General features: G+C 34.5%; 1 protein-coding gene and 1 pseudogene across 1 annotated transcript; one reads left to right on the plus strand and one right to left on the minus strand.

The window, feature by feature from the left end:
- Positions 1-478: 478 nt before the first annotated feature.
- On the plus strand, positions 479-4,104 carry LOC107791690 (F-box/FBD/LRR-repeat protein At1g13570-like). Its single transcript, XM_016613790.2, has 4 exons — positions 479-488; positions 574-957; positions 3,225-3,367; positions 4,039-4,104. Exons 1-4 carry the CDS (start codon positions 479-481, stop codon positions 4,102-4,104), a joined length of 603 nt encoding a protein of 200 aa, XP_016469276.2.
- An 8,773-nt stretch (positions 4,105-12,877) lies between these two features.
- Positions 12,878-15,679, minus strand: LOC107812159 (F-box/FBD/LRR-repeat protein At1g13570-like; annotated as a pseudogene).
- Between the last annotated feature and the right edge of the window lie 326 nt (positions 15,680-16,005).

Here is a 16,005-nt window from a genome sequence, read left to right on the forward strand (position 1 = left end):
CATAACATGTATTTAAATCAGATGTTTAGTCATTATAACAATTTAAGCGACCGTGCTAGAACCACGGGATTCGAGGGTGCCTAACACCTTCCCTCGGGTCAACAGAATTCCTTACTTAGAATTTCTGGTTCGCAGACTTCATTTGGAAAAGTCGAAAATTTCCTCGATTTGGGATTCAAGATAAACCGGTGACTTGGGACACCAAAAGTCAAACCTTTCCCAAGTGGCGACTCTGAATTAAATAAATAATCTCATTTCGAATATTGTCACTTAAATTGGAAAAACTCCCCTCGCGCATTTAACCCTTCGGGTCCGGGCGCGCAAAAAGGAGGTGTGACAGTGACTCCTGATGGATAAATGAAGAGACACTTTGAATATTATAAATACGAAGAGACCTCTTGGTTCTATCTGCTTCACTATATATAAATGTCCTTCTTACTCTGTATTTTAAGAGGCTAATTAACGTTACAGAATCAGCATGATTCAAGGTATACAACTCTCCCTATTTTTTTTTCCTCTTTTCTTTTGGCTTATAATTTTTAAGCTGAAGACTACTTCAACTTCTTCTAACAGATAGTAAAGGAGTTGCGGTTGCAGGGGACAAAGAAGATCGAATCAGTTATCTGCCAAGAAATGTTATAGATCATATTCTTGACTCCCTGCCTATTCAAGATGCAGCAAGAACTAGTATTCCATCAAAATACTGGAGATATATTTGTTCCATACTTCCAAGTTTTGTGCTGAATAAGCTCTTCTGCAACAAATTAGCAGCAAGATCTCAATATGTCTTCAAAGAAACTATAGATAAGATTCTCTTACAGCATCTTGGAGATGTGGTGATATTTGATCTGGATGTCTCAGGAGTACAGTTGTCTTTGTGTCCCGATATTGATAGATGGATGCTCTATGTCACCAGAAACGGTGTCAAGAAGCTAACCCTTAACATGTCAAATAACGGTACTTATAAACTACCTTCTTATATATATACTATATTACTTTGTCCGTGCTCACGCACGGGCCCAACGATCTAAACTTTTACGAAGTTTGTTTTCCACTTGTTATAATTTACTGTTGTATTTTAAATTCAACAACAACCACCCAGTATAAATTCAATTAACCTAATTAATTGTTTTATTTTTTTACTCCTAGAGGAATAAAAATAATCATAGGAACATATATGTATTTCTATTGTCAACTTTTTAGAACATTAAGATAAGATAAAGAAAGATAAGATACATGAAATTGAGGAAATAAATATGTTTCTCAAAGGCAACCAATTCGAGATTTTTTTTCAAAAGAAGTAAAATGCTTGAATTAATAATGTGAATTTTGTGTGCTCATTCTTGGTTCTAGCTCTCTTTCTTTTAGATACTAATTTAATTATGATATTTTAAATTTTTTTATTTTAGTTTATTGCTATGTTATCAAAGTTTCAAACTTAGATATTCGGAAGATTCACTCTCATTTCTATGTATTTTAAAAAGTTATTTTTACCTCGTTAGCTTTATCTTGCTTACCTGAGCACCTGAGCAAAGTTACAAATTATGAACCTTTAATATCTTTTTGTGTGCTCCATTCATCTCATTTTCATTTGGATTATTTAGAAAGTACAGTCTTAGTTAATACAGGTTAGTAATTGCAAAGTAAACAAAACTTTAAAAACCTTATGTATTCTCAGAGCTCACTTACAGATTTATTTGGAAATCTTTTGAGAAAATTTTGAATAGATAAAAAGACCTTAAAATGAAATCTAACTTTATAATAGACAATTAAACTAAAATATAACCCCAAAAGAAAAGTCTTTTGCAAAATATTTTTCTTCAACTTGAATTTACCAAACTATTTCATAAAACAATGTGCACGTATTGTTAGTAGTATTTGATACAGTCACCATATCAAGAGCTTTTAAAACTAAAATTACCAAAGTTAACCATAGCAAAAGGTACTGCAAGATGATTTGATAAATCTTTTCCTGTAAATAATTTAATTTATTTTAAAAAAAGTCTCTGTTAAAATAAATTAACATCTAGTACAATTTTTTGTGCATTACAATTTCAAGTAAAAAATCAATCACCACATAAAATAATTTTAGTATGATCTACCAAATTAATTTAGAGAAAATTTATAAAATTAAATTACCTTAATATCTGTTATTAGCTTATGATATACAAAATTAGTTCTTGAGATTTCAAAACAGTTTGATAGTGGCAGCTATGAGCTTTAGAATTTAGAAGTAGTCATGAATATATACAGTTTTAAAATGTGCTTTTTATTTGTCTGATACATCATTTTATGCAGAGAAATATAAGCAGAACACGAATGAAGGCTAATAATAGCTTCAAACACTTTAAATTTCCCTCTAATAAATAATGGGTTGAATGAGTTAAAAACCAAACATTTGTCTCCTCACAAGCATAAATAGAAATGAGCAAGTTTATATATTGCCAGGCATGGAAATGGATTTTTCAGCCGGAATTGCAAGGGGAGATGGACTCACTTGAAAGCATACACGGTTCCCTTAAAGGGCTAAAAAGTCTGTACAACAAAAATTAATAAAGTTAGTACGGTAATCAACTTATTTGAACCAATCAAATATCAGAGCCACTTTAAATGGTCAACAAATTATAAAAGCTAAACATTGAAATGACAAAAAGAGGCCTTGGTCGGCAAGCTAGCAAGACAACGGGCAGCTGCTTCCAAGGCTCTTCTATATATTAGAAATAATTGTCCAACACTTACACATTTGGAACTCTTAAACTGTGTCTTCAAACCACCAACATCTTTTCTTGGCTTTCTGAATCTTGTATCATTTCGTCCAGAAAAAATAACCTTTGTCCCAACTGCAGAGTTTTGTGTTATCAATGCGCCCCTTCTTGTTCATCTGACCTTTATGTACTGTAACGGTACTAAATACTTGAAAATTGTTTCATCGCGATTGAATTCCTTGTTTGTTCGTGAGAGTCACTATGATATTGACCTAAGTTGCTTTATGATCTGTATAAATTTGAAAACTTTATACCTTGTGATACATAATCCGATATCCGCTGAAAGATCAAAATTGGAAAAGTTTCTTCTTAGCTTGCCTATACTTGAGGTGCTTACTTTCACTTCATCTTTCCCTGAGGTAAAAGTCTGAGGTGTTGTTTGACTTGGATATCTTATAGGGATCGTCCCTATTCATGTGATTCTTATTTTTGTATTTGCTTCAAAGCTGTTGAGTGCAGGTAAAGTTCCACAAGGGCTTCCTTTTACACTCAACTGCTTGTGGCATCTAAGGCTAGGTGTAAACTTCAGCCAAATGGGTCAGATTTCTTACACTCTCGAGTTGATTAAGAGCTCCCACAAATTGAGTAAACTTGAGATTTGGGTAAAAAATGGCAAATACATGTGGCCATATTCTAGCTAGTGGATATATGCATGATATAATTCGTTTTTGCACTTCATATTTAAATATGAGAATCTAAAAGACCTTGTGTATCCTTGTACCATTATGTCGATACTACTAGTGACACTGTTGAAGCAGTTTCGGAATATCTAGACACAGCAGACTGCTTGAACCTACCACTCAACAAGCTCAAATATGTGGACATACATTTGTTTAAGGGTTCAAAAACTGAACTGTTTTTCGTAAAGCTTCTGTTTGGTCGTTGTCCATCTTTAACAAGTATGAGCATTAATCATGTAAAAGCATCTGGTTCCAAGGAAGAAAGGAATATTGTCGTATAATTGGCGCGTTTCCCCAGAGCATCTCCCAAGGCAGAGCTATTGTATTTTCCATAGTCGGATTAGGATTTTATGTCAGTCATCTGTGATTATTAGGAAGGCTTAATGCTACCTGTTGTTCTCAGTGAGTTTTCTAAGAAGGAATGAATTCGCAAATTTTGTATAACTTTTGGGGTTCCTTTAAATGATCAATTATTTTTTCAATAGTACTTACTAGTTGTTTTGAAAGTTCAGTCTTTATATGTGTGTGATAAGATTAGCAGTACTTGCCTTAGCTAATGTCTTTCTATGCATTTCAGCCTATTTGGTTACCAGGGAAAAGAATTAGACAGCCAAGATTTGAAGGGTACACAAGCCATAATATTTGGATGGGCTCTATAAAGGGAAATTTACCTAGTAATACTATAATAGAAATTTATTTATCACTTTTCTATAAGTTCCTTAAAAATTATATTCTCTATCTATATTTTCTACTTATATACAAAACCTTAATAAAGAGAGTATTCCTTAAAATTAGGATGTAACTGAAATAGCCCCCCCCCCCTTCCTTACTCTCATACATATCAGTCATACAAAGCCTCTAAATCACGTTTTCATCCCATATTCAAAAAGATTTCAAAAAGTTTCTTAATCTTACATACAAATCTCTCCCTCTTCACACAATTCCATGAACATTATTTCTAAAAATGTAGCAATAAAGTATTCTCCATTGAGAACTATTAAAAGCTTTGAATTCAATATTTGGATTTTATGAATTTGTGATTTGTTTAGATTGTATTTTCTTACAAACAACTGTGAATATACCTTGGAATTTATATCTCAATTTTGAGGGAGATTGGTTAAGTTTAGATTAGTTTTTAGGTAAAATTTCATATTGAAACTCGAAAAAAAAAAAATTCATAACTGTATCATGATTGTATGATAATTGTATCACAGTTGTATCAATATTTGGGTTTTATGAATTTGTGATTTGTTTTGAATTGAGTGTTCTTGCAAACAATTGAGAATATACTTTAGAATTTGTATATCCAATTTGAGAGAGATTGGTTAACTTTAGAGTTCGTTTTAGGTAAAATTATATCGAAACTGGAAGAAGAAAAAGAAGTTTTAGAATTATATTACGATTGTATGATAATTGTATCATAATTGTACCAAATTTGTTTCATAATTATATCACAATTGTATCAAAGTTGTATATGTTACATCAATACCTAAAACAATACCTGATACAATATTAATACAATTATAATATAATATTGTATCTGACTTTAAGTTTAGAGTTGTGATTGAAACTTGAAGAACATGAAGATCAGAATTGTATCACGATTGTATCATAATTATATTTATATCATAATTGTTGCAGAAATTGTATATCAAATGTATGATAATTTTATATTAGTTGTATATGGCCATGAGCTATTGTAAATCGTGTCCAATTTCACATTTGGATTTGTACGAGCCATTATCCTATTAATAATAGTTTTGCTAGAGTTTAAGGATTTTTGAATTGTTGAAGAAACTTGGTTAGCAACTGAATATTTGTTATATAGCTGACATTTCCGTGTGTATAGATTTGTAACGGCACAATAAAGTTTTTTTGTTGCTATTTTGGAAAGCAACCCTGTGTTATTGGATTTGTTAGATTAGGGATCACTTTCTTAATATTGTAAGGATAATAGGAACATAGAACTTTCCTTTATGGCGTTATACCCAGTATTGGATGGTTCCAACCAAAACCATTCAATAAAGAAGCAAAATTACCATCTTCTTGTTGAAGACGTACAACTATCAAAGAGAGAGAAAAGAAGATCTACTGAAGAAATTAGGATGCAAGGAATGAGGAAAAGAGAGAAAAAAGGAAAGGATATAATTAAATTCCTTAATTAAAGATATTATGAATGGGGTGAGAGCCTTTTAAGGGGGAAACATATACAATTTGTAAGTAAAATTTAGATACTTTTTGAAACTATAAAACCTTGAAAAAGTTGGTAAATAAGTTCCTATTATAGTATGTATAGGAAATATTCCCCTCTATAAAACAGTAAAATATACCCTTAATTGAACGAGAGGATTCCCAGCCAATAAGCTAAGATACTTTAGGCGACAAATTTAATGTTACAGAAACTGGGGAATATTCATCTGAATACTTTTTTTAAAAGTTTTCGTCTGATAATATATTCATTTTCTTCTGTTAAAAGTTAGAAGCACAAACTCTTTTTGATAAGTGTCTAATTAAATTCAGACAGTATAATTGGTAGCATTAGATGAATCAACTGAAGAATATAGCTTAAACCCTTCTGCCCTCTAAGCAAATACATATAACCAAAAATGATTAACTACCATAAAAGGTTATTATGTATTCCCTCCGTTTTTTAGTTCTTTAGTATTCTAAAAATATATTTTTCATTTTTACTTGTCACTTGTTCGCATATCAAGAAAAGATAATTTTTTTATAGAGTAATGTTTTGGTGGGAATTAAAATAATGTTTGGCTCAAACAAAATTGGTGAAGGATTTTCTGAATTGTTTGGCTCCTAAATTTTCTCAATCGTTTGGCTCCAAACAAAATTCAAAGCTTTTAAACTAAAAAGATTGATGAGTTGTAAAGTGCTAATATCAAAAAAGAAAAATAATAATAATATTGAAACTTCATAGTGGCGGTAATAATTACGTATACTATTTGATTGCAATTATTGAGATTAAGTATTAATTAGTAGGGTTATTGTGATAAAATATTCATGTCAATCATTATTTCTTAAGGAACGTGAAAAGTTAAAAGTGAACAGTTAAAAGTGAACGGAGGGAGTACTAATATACACAAACAATTATAGAGATTTTTTTCTCAACTAAACAACTGAAAAATATCTTTGTTTTCACTTCTCAAACATTCATCCTCAAAAGAAGAATCAAGAAAATTTAAATAAATTGTCAAAAAAAAAAGAATAAAAGGAGAAATCCGCAGATAATGACATTTTTAATGAGAAATTTAAATTGGTATATTTTCAAAACTAGAACCAAACGCAAAATGTTAATTATGGAGGAAATATAAAGGAAGAATATGATTATGGAGGTAATCATCAAGTGACTTCTAATCCACATCTGGCAAATAGAACAACTCTGCCTTTGGAGATGCACTAGGGAAACGCATTAATTCTGTGATGATATTCCTTAATGCTCTATTAAGCTTAATGCTCATCCTTATCAAAGATGGAGAACGAGCAAGGTTGAGTGGTCGGTCTAAGCAGGCTGGTGTGTCCAAATATTCCCAAATTTCTTCAGCACCGACGCTAGTATCTTCTACCTAATGATGTCAAATAAATACCAAGTCAAATTATGCTTTTTATGAGTGTGTATATCTATAATGTATACACATGTTTCTTACCCAAATATTAAGCGTCTCTAAATTGGGGGAAATCTTAATTAAATCTAAATCTTGATTACTCAATTCGCCCAAGTCTACACCTAATGCTAGATTTTGTTGAATGCCAAAGTCCCACGTCGGTTGTGGGCAAAATGTTTATGGAAATTTTACCTATAAAAAGAGGCCTAATGTTTAGGATTGACACACCTCTCATTTGCCTTCTTATCCTTTTAAGGCATTTGTATCTTCTCTCTTTAGTATTATTTCACTTGCATTTTTGGAGTGGAATAAAATATTGGTTGTATCCGAGGAGTAGGCAAAATTGGCCGAACCTCGTAAATTCTGTTGTTCCTTTTATTGTTGCTTTATTGTCTTATTTATTATTTAGTGGCTGCCATAATTTTTGGTATAGTAGTTGTGACTCATTCACACTATATACATTTGGTTTTCGTAACAATTGGTATCAGAGTCAAGGTACTGTCTAAGTATGCTCTGTGGATTGCAACATAGTCTGATCTTCCACATCAGAAAAGATTTATCTTGGTAACTGAGTCAAGGTTCTGTCTGAGTATGCTGTGTGGTTGCAGCTTAGTCTGATCTTCTACATCAGAAAGGAAATAATCTTGATTTGTGTCGTCAGCTATTAAATAATATTTGTTTCAAAGATGGGAGACAATAAACAAGAAGAATCTACATCAAGTGTCAATAATACGTCATCATTGACATCTTCGCTTATGACAAGAATTGTGTCAAATGCGAAATTTACGGTAGAAATTTTTGACGGGTCCGGACATTTTGGGATGTGGCAAGGCGAGGTTCTAGATGTCCTTTTTCAACAAGGACTAGATCTTGCCATTGAAGAAAAGAAACCAGATATTATTGGAGAAGAAGATTGGAAAATTTTCAACCGTGTTGCTTGCGGTACCATTCGATCCTACCTTGCTAGAGAGCAGAAATATCCATACACAAAGGAAACTTCTGCAAGTAAATTATGGAAAGCATTGGAGGATAAATTTTTGAAGAAAAATAGTCAAAATAAATTGTACATGAAGAAGAAATTGTTTCACTTCACCTATGTTCCTGGTACCACGATGAATGAACATATCACCAGTTTCAATAAGTTGGTCACGGATTTGCAAAATATGGATACAACTTTTGATGATGGTGACTTGGCCTTGATGCTGTTGACGTCACTTCCTGATGAGTACTAGCAACTTGAAACTACTCTACTCCATGGAAATGACGAAGTTTCTCTCAGAGAAGTTTGTTCGGCTTTGTACAGCTATGAACAAAGAAAGGGAGAAACACAGAAGGGTGGAGAAGGAGAAGCACTGGTTGTGAGGGGTCGTCCTCAAAATCAAACAAGGACAAAGAAAGATCTAAGTCAAGATCTAAACTCAACAAAGATGAATGTGTCTTTTGTCGAGAAAATGGGCACTGGAAGAAAGACTATCCAAAGTTGAAGAATAAGGCCAAACATAACAATGAAAAGGCCATTATGGATTCAAATGTAGTTGATTGTGATGATTCAGACTTCTCATTAGTTACAACAGAGTCATCAACATCATCAGACATATGGTTGATGGACTCGGCTTGTAGCTATCATATGTGTCCCAACAGGGACTGGTTCGTAGAATTTTAAGAAGAAGAATATGGAGTCATCCACACAGCGGATAACAGCCCTCTTACCTTATATGGCATTGATTCAATATGATTAAGGAACCATGATGGAATGATCAGAACACTAACAGATGTTCGATATGTACCGGATTTGAAGAAGAATCTCATTTCTGTGGGAGCCCTAGAATCAAAAGGGTTCAAAATCGTTGCAGAAAATGGAGTGATGAGAGTATGCTCTGGTGCACTAGTGGTAATGAAGGCTAATCGGAAAAACAATAATATGTACCGCTATTGTGGTAGTACAGTTATTGGAACAGCGACAGTGACGTCCAGTGACGACAAAGAGGCAGGAACAACCATGCTATGGCACATGCGCCTGGGACATGTTGGAGGAAAATCCTTGAAAACTCTATCAGATCAACTATTGTTGAAAGGGGTAAAGACTTGCAACTTGGAGTTTTGCGAGCATTGTGTCAAAGGGAAACAAACAAGGGTTAAATTTGGTACAACAATCCATAATACTAAAGGCATTTTGGATTATGTACACTATGATGTTTGGGGTCCTTCCAAAACACCTTCATTGTGTGGGAAGAACTATTTTGTAACTTTTGTTGATGATTTCTCCCGAAGAGTGTGGGTGTATACAATGAAGAGCAAAGATGAAATGTTGGGAATTTTTCTCAAATGGAAGACGATGGTGGAGAATCAAATAGGTAGGAGGATCAAGTGTATTCGCACAGACAATGGAGATGAATACAAAAATGATCATTTTAATAAGGTCTGTGAAAATGATGGCATCGTCCGACACTTCACTGTCAGACATACACCACAACAGAATGGAGTAGCAGAACGTATGAACCGGACCTTGCTGGAGAAGGTACGGTGTATGTTGTCCAATGCTAGCTTGGGCAAAGAATTTTAGGCTAAGGCAATTACATATGCATGCCACCTCATTAATCGTCTACCATCTGCTGCTATTGATGGCAAGACACAATTTGAAAAATAGTATGGAAAGCCTGCTGTAGATTATGACTCTTTGCACGTGTTTGGCTCAACTGCATATTATCATGTGACAGAGTCAAAATTGTATCCAAAGGCAAAGAAGGCTATTTTTATGGGAATTACTTCCGGAGTCGAAGAATATCGCTTATGGTGTCCTATGACAAAGAAAGTAATATTCAGCAGGGATGTTACCTTTGATGAATTTGATATGGTAAATAAGGTAACAGAAGATACCAAACAAAATGAAGGTGCTTCTAAGCAGGTGAAGTTTGAGGGAAAATTTATTTTTCCTACACAAGAAGTAGAGGAGGAAATAAATGAAGATTATCCTCTGGAAGGAGAGCCAATAGAGGAGATTCCAACTCAGGAACCTCAACAACAACTTAAATCAACAGCAACCAGCAGGCCAAAAAGGACAATAACGAAACATGTTCGTCTCATAGAGACGATAGCTTGTGTCGTCCCAATTGTAGCCGATGATGTTCCTACAACTTATAAAGACGCAGTCCAAAATTTAGAAGAAGATAAGTGGAGGATTTTCATGAATGATTAAATACAGTCCCTTCATCAGAATCATATATGGAGATTGGCCAATCTCTCGAAGGGAAAGAAAGCAATTGGGTATTTGCAAAGAAGGAAGGATTTCCTAACCAAGTAGATGTTCGCTACAAAGCAAGATTGGTGGCCAAAGGATATGCTCAAAGGGAGGGAATTGATTACAATGAAGTATTTTCTCAAGTTGTAAAATATTCCTCCATTAGAATTATGTTGGCTTTGGTAGCACAATTGGATTTGGAACTAGTTCAGATGGATGTAAAAACTATGTTTTTACATGGAAACTTGGAGGAGGAAATCTACATGACTCAGCCAGAAGGATTCAAAGTTGCTGGAAAGGAAAATATGGTGTACAAACTTGAAAAATCGTTGTACGGATTGAAACAATCTTCTAGACAATGGTACAAGCGATTTGACAAGTTTATGTTGCAGCAAGGGTACAAGAGAAGCAAATATGATCATTGTGTGTATTTGCACAAGCTTAAAGATGGTTCCATTATATATCTTCTCCTATATGTTGATGATATATTGATATCTTCCAAGAATTCGGAAGAAATTGATAAGTTGAAGATTCAACTGAAGAAGGAGTTCGAGATGAAGGATCTGAGTGAGGCAAAGAAATTCTTGGCATGGAGATAATAAGAGATAGACGTTCAAAGAAACTCTGTTTATCTTAGAAAGAATATTTGAAAAGAGTACTACAACGTTTTGGTATAGATGAGAAGACTAAGCCAGTTAGTACTCCACTTGCTCCCCATTTTAAGCTAAGTACTACTATGTCGCCAAAGGATGAAGCTGAATGAGAGTATATGTCAAAGGTACCATACGCAAATGCTGTTGGTAGCTTGATGTATGCAATAGTCTGTACGAGACTTGATATTTCACAAGTTGTTGGAGTTATTAGCAGATATATGCATAATCCAGGAAAGGAGCATTGACAAGTTGTGAAGTGGATTCTACAGTATATTCATAATACTGTAGATGTTGGGTTAGTTTTTAAGCAGGAAGACAATCAGTTTGTAGTTGGATATTGTGTCTCAGATTTTGCGAATGATCTGGACAAACGAAGATCAACTACTGGTTATGTGTTTACTTTTGCAAAGGCACCAGTTAGTTGGAAGTCTACTTTGCAGTCAACAGTTGCTTTGTCTACAACAGAGGCAGAGTACATGGTTATTACAGAGGTTGTGAAGGAGGCAATTTGGCTTTAAGGGTTGCTAAAGGAGCTTGGTGTTGAACAAAAAAGTATCACATTTTTTTGTGATAGTCAAAGTACTATTCAATTAGCGAAGAACCAAGTTTATCATGCAAGGACGAAGCACATTGATGTTCGATATCATTTTGTACAAGAAATCATTGAAGAAGGTGGAGTCACGGTGAAGAAAATTCATACTACAGAGAATCCTGCTGATATGCTGACAAAAGTGGTGATTGCGGTCAAGTTTCAACATTGTTTGGATTTGATCAACATTGTTGAACACTGAAGATTGAAGATGAAGACACAACCAAAATTTTTTACTGAGAGAAAATTGAAGATGTGGAATTTTGCAAGGTGAAGATTTGTTGATTGCCAAAGTCCCACATCGGTTGTGGGCAAAATGTTTATGGAAATTTCACCTATAAAAAGAGGCCTAATATTTAGGATTGACACACACCTCTCATTTGCCTTCTTATCCTTTTAAGGCATTTGTATCTTCTCTTTTTAGTATTATTTCACTTGTATTTTTGGAGTGGAATAAAATATTGGTTGTGTCCGAGGAGTAGGCAAAATTGGCCGAACCTCGTAAATTCTGGTGTTCCTTTTATTGTTGTTTTATTGTCTTATTTATTATTTAGTGGCTGCCATAATTTTTGGTATAGTAGTTGTGACTCATTCACACTATATACATTTGGCTTCCGCAACAGATTCCACAAGTAGTTCAGCATAAAAGGAATTGAGTTTGCACGCAAAATCTTCGGAGCACATACAAAAGTTAGAAATGAAATGGAAAATTCTTACCTCAGGGAAACATATACTCTCATAATGCTTGGAAATATTATCAACCACCTCATCTACTTTGAGCACTAATATTGTCAATTTTTTGCAGTTCATAAAGCAAATTAGCTCGGAAGTTATGCTCAATAACCATCAAGTTCTCCAACTGTGGTAATTGGAGTTCTAATACGTCTATTCCATAGAAAATGATCAATAATTAGAAGAAAGAAAGAACAGACAAGTATGGAAAATGACCCTTTTGCTTTCTAGGAACTAACTAGAGCTGTTTAAAGTTTAAATCTTTGCACACGAAACTGTTCAAATATGATTTCTTGCATTTATATTCCTACAAAACCAATAATATGATGATATTAAAATATGAAAAGCTCTTTTGTCTCCTGAATTAAGGGTGAACAATTTTATTTTATTTTACCGAAAAAAAAAAAAAGCTTTATAGAGTGTGTTGGAAAGTTGTAAAACTTTTACTGTACACTTTCCAAAAGGTCTGGCATAGTTTTGACCAAAAATATATTACTAATATTGTTCACACTAGCATTCAAATGGAAATCTCAGAAGAGAAACTTATGATCCCTCAATTTCTTTCCTCTTATGAACCAAACAACCAAAGTGAAATATTTTCATTTTCTCTTCTTATCCATTCTCTCTTTGGTTGTTACCAAACAGGTATTAGAAATGCAAATGAAAGACAGTAGAAAAGGACGGCTAATCTTATCACGTGCATCATACAACTGAATCTCCAAACATCTAATGAAGAACAAATTTATAGAATGAGCAGTATTTATCCTGATTGAAGGGCACAACAAGCAAAAATAGTTGCATCAGCTCTATAAAAGAGTAAGATAGGAGTAGGAGAAAAAGAATCAGCTTCGTGTTGTTACAGGCTCAGACTCTAAAACAAGAGGATTTCGTTCCTAATGTTGTCAAACTGATGCATAAATTGACGGTGTCCACGTGCAATATTTTGATATATGTATCCAAAAGGGATTATAAGAGAACAAAAAAGAAATTAAGATACTCTAGGCAACAAATTCAATGTACAAACAGGGGATATTTATCTGATTACTATTTGCATGAAGTATTCATCTGATAGTATATTAATATCTTGCTATAAGACCATAAAAGTTGTTTGTTGCAGCTCAACTTGAATCTGACCATTAGTTGAACCAAACAAGGTTATCATGTACTTATTGTTGATCCCTTTGTTGTTAAAAACATTGTAACGACTTCCTGAGACAGATTCATTAATAGAATTGATGCCTTGTTTGTGGATCTATCAACGGAGTTTCATTTGTTATCCAGCTGCTTAGATCTCACAAGGCTTTTGAATATATATTTTTTTTTAACCGTGGTTTCCGGACATCGCTTTGCGAACCCGACTAGCTGTACCCACCGGGTTCCGTTGTTTCAAGGCGGGTGCACGGTTAGTTCCATGGGACCCTGAAGACGCGGCCGGTTTGTAATGCCTCCAGTGGCCCTGCAGGGGCTCGAACTGGCGACCTGAAGGACTTTGTCCTCAAGCCTTTACCACCCGAGCTCGGGGTTAAGGCTTTTGAATATATACACTCCTTATAAATAAGGATCATCTAATTGTGGCTAATGGAGAAATCTGCAGATAGTGACACCTCTAATGAGAAATTAAAAATCTATTCCACATTTGGCAAATACAATAGCTCTGCCTTGAGGGAACTCCACAGATCAATATGCCTTACTAGCCTCAAACCACAGATGAGCTGGCTTAAAAGCCTAATCCGCATTTGGCAAATAGATTAGCTCTGCTTTGGGAGATGCTCTAGGGAAACGCATCAATTCTGTGGTGACATCTCTTTCTTCCCTGGAACCCATGGCTCTCTTCGGCTTAATGGACATCCTTACCAAAGATGGAGCACGAGCAAATAATAGCTTCACTAAAAGCAGTTCAGTTTTTGAACCTTTAAACCAATGCATGGTCACATTTTCAAGATTGTTTAGTGGTCGGTCCAAGCAGGCTGCCATTTCAAGATAACTCAAAGCTGCTTCGGCATTATCGCTGAAATCACAGACCTAAATATGGTGCCAAATGAATACCAAGTCAGTTTAGCTTCTCATGTTTGTATATATACATAACCGCGTATACCCTTCTTACCCAAATCTCATGTCTGCTCAATTTAAAGGAACCCCTAATTAGCTTGAGCGTGAAGGAAGTCTGATCCAATTTGCCAAAGTCTATACTTAACGATAGAACCCGCACGCAGCGGAGCACAACAGGAAGCCCCTTAGGAACTGTGTGCGCACTCAAAAGCTTTGGAGCAAATACAATAATTAGAATCACATGAATAATATCCCTACAAGATATGCAAGTAAAACAACATATCAATTTCTTACCTCAACGAAAAATAAATCCAATTGAAGCACCTGAAGTGTAGGCAACCTAAGAAGCTTTTCCAGAGTTGATCTCTCAACTTATTTTTTATTATGGACCAACCTACCTAAAATTGCTAGTATACCCAAATTTTTGCAGTTTGTAAACCAATTTAGCTCTAGATGGTGACTCTCATGAACAACCAAGGACTTCAACTGTGATGCATCGATGTTCAGGTATTGGGTGCCAAGACAGTAAGTCAAGGCCAAACTGACAAGATGGGGGCTTTAATAACACAAAACTCTTCAGTTGGCACAAAAGTTATTTTTTCCAGATAGAGGTTAGTAAGTTTCTGAAAGCCAAGAAAAGAAGTTGGTGGTTTGAAGACACAATTGAAGAGTTTCAAATGTGTCAATATTGCACAATTAAATATATAAGAAGGCAGTTTATAAGTAGTACTTATTTTTGACTTGTTAAAGGTTAGTTCCTTGACACCGTTTCTGGTGACAGAGAGCATCCATCTATCAATATTTGCATATGAAGACAAATTTACTCCTGAAACATCAAGATCAAACTTCACAATATCTCCAATATGCTGTAACAGAATCTCGTCAACAGTTTCTTTGAGGACAGATTGATATGTTGCTGCTAATTTATAACAAAAGTGCTTATCCAGCACCAAAGTCGGAAGCATGGCCCAAATGTATCTCCATTTTCTGGACAGAATACTTGTTCTAGCTGCGTCCTGAACCGGCAAGAGCTCAATATATGATCTATAATCTTTCTTGGTAGATGACTGAGTCTATCTTCTGTATCCTCTCCAACAACAGCTCTTGCTCTTTTACTATCTGTTAAAAGAAGTAGAGTAATCTTAGGCTTAAAGCTTATAATCCGTAAGAAAAGAGAGAATTTATACCTTGAGACATGCTGATTGTAACGTTAATTGGACCCCTAATATTCAGAATAGAAGGCGTTTTTTTATGGTGAGATGGAGAACAAAGATGTCTATATATTTAAATACATATACAGCACATCCAATTTGACATTATTTTTTATTTTGGGACTCTATCTTTACCTTGTTCCATTTTGGCCCTTAAACTTTATTTTATATGTTTCATTTTTGCCCTCCAACTCTATTCTTTTTCATTTTGTAAACACATGTTGTTCAATACTAAATACACAAGAACATTCTCTCTGCTCTCTAACATATTCTCTTTATCTCATCACTTCATTTATTGCTTATACTTGTTGTGTTCTATTTATTGTTCGTCATTTATTGTTTGTTATTGGCCATAAAGTGCCATCATTGATTTTACTATAACTGTTAGTCTCCATCGACCGCCCTCGACGAACACTGGATGTAACGACCCAACCGGTCGTTTTGAGCTCTAGCACATCGTTCAGCAGTCTG

The sequence above is a fragment of the Nicotiana tabacum genome, chromosome 16 (genome assembly GCF_000715075.1).
Source record: "Nicotiana tabacum cultivar K326 chromosome 16, ASM71507v2, whole genome shotgun sequence".
NCBI lineage: Eukaryota > Viridiplantae > Streptophyta > Magnoliopsida > Solanales > Solanaceae > Nicotiana > Nicotiana tabacum.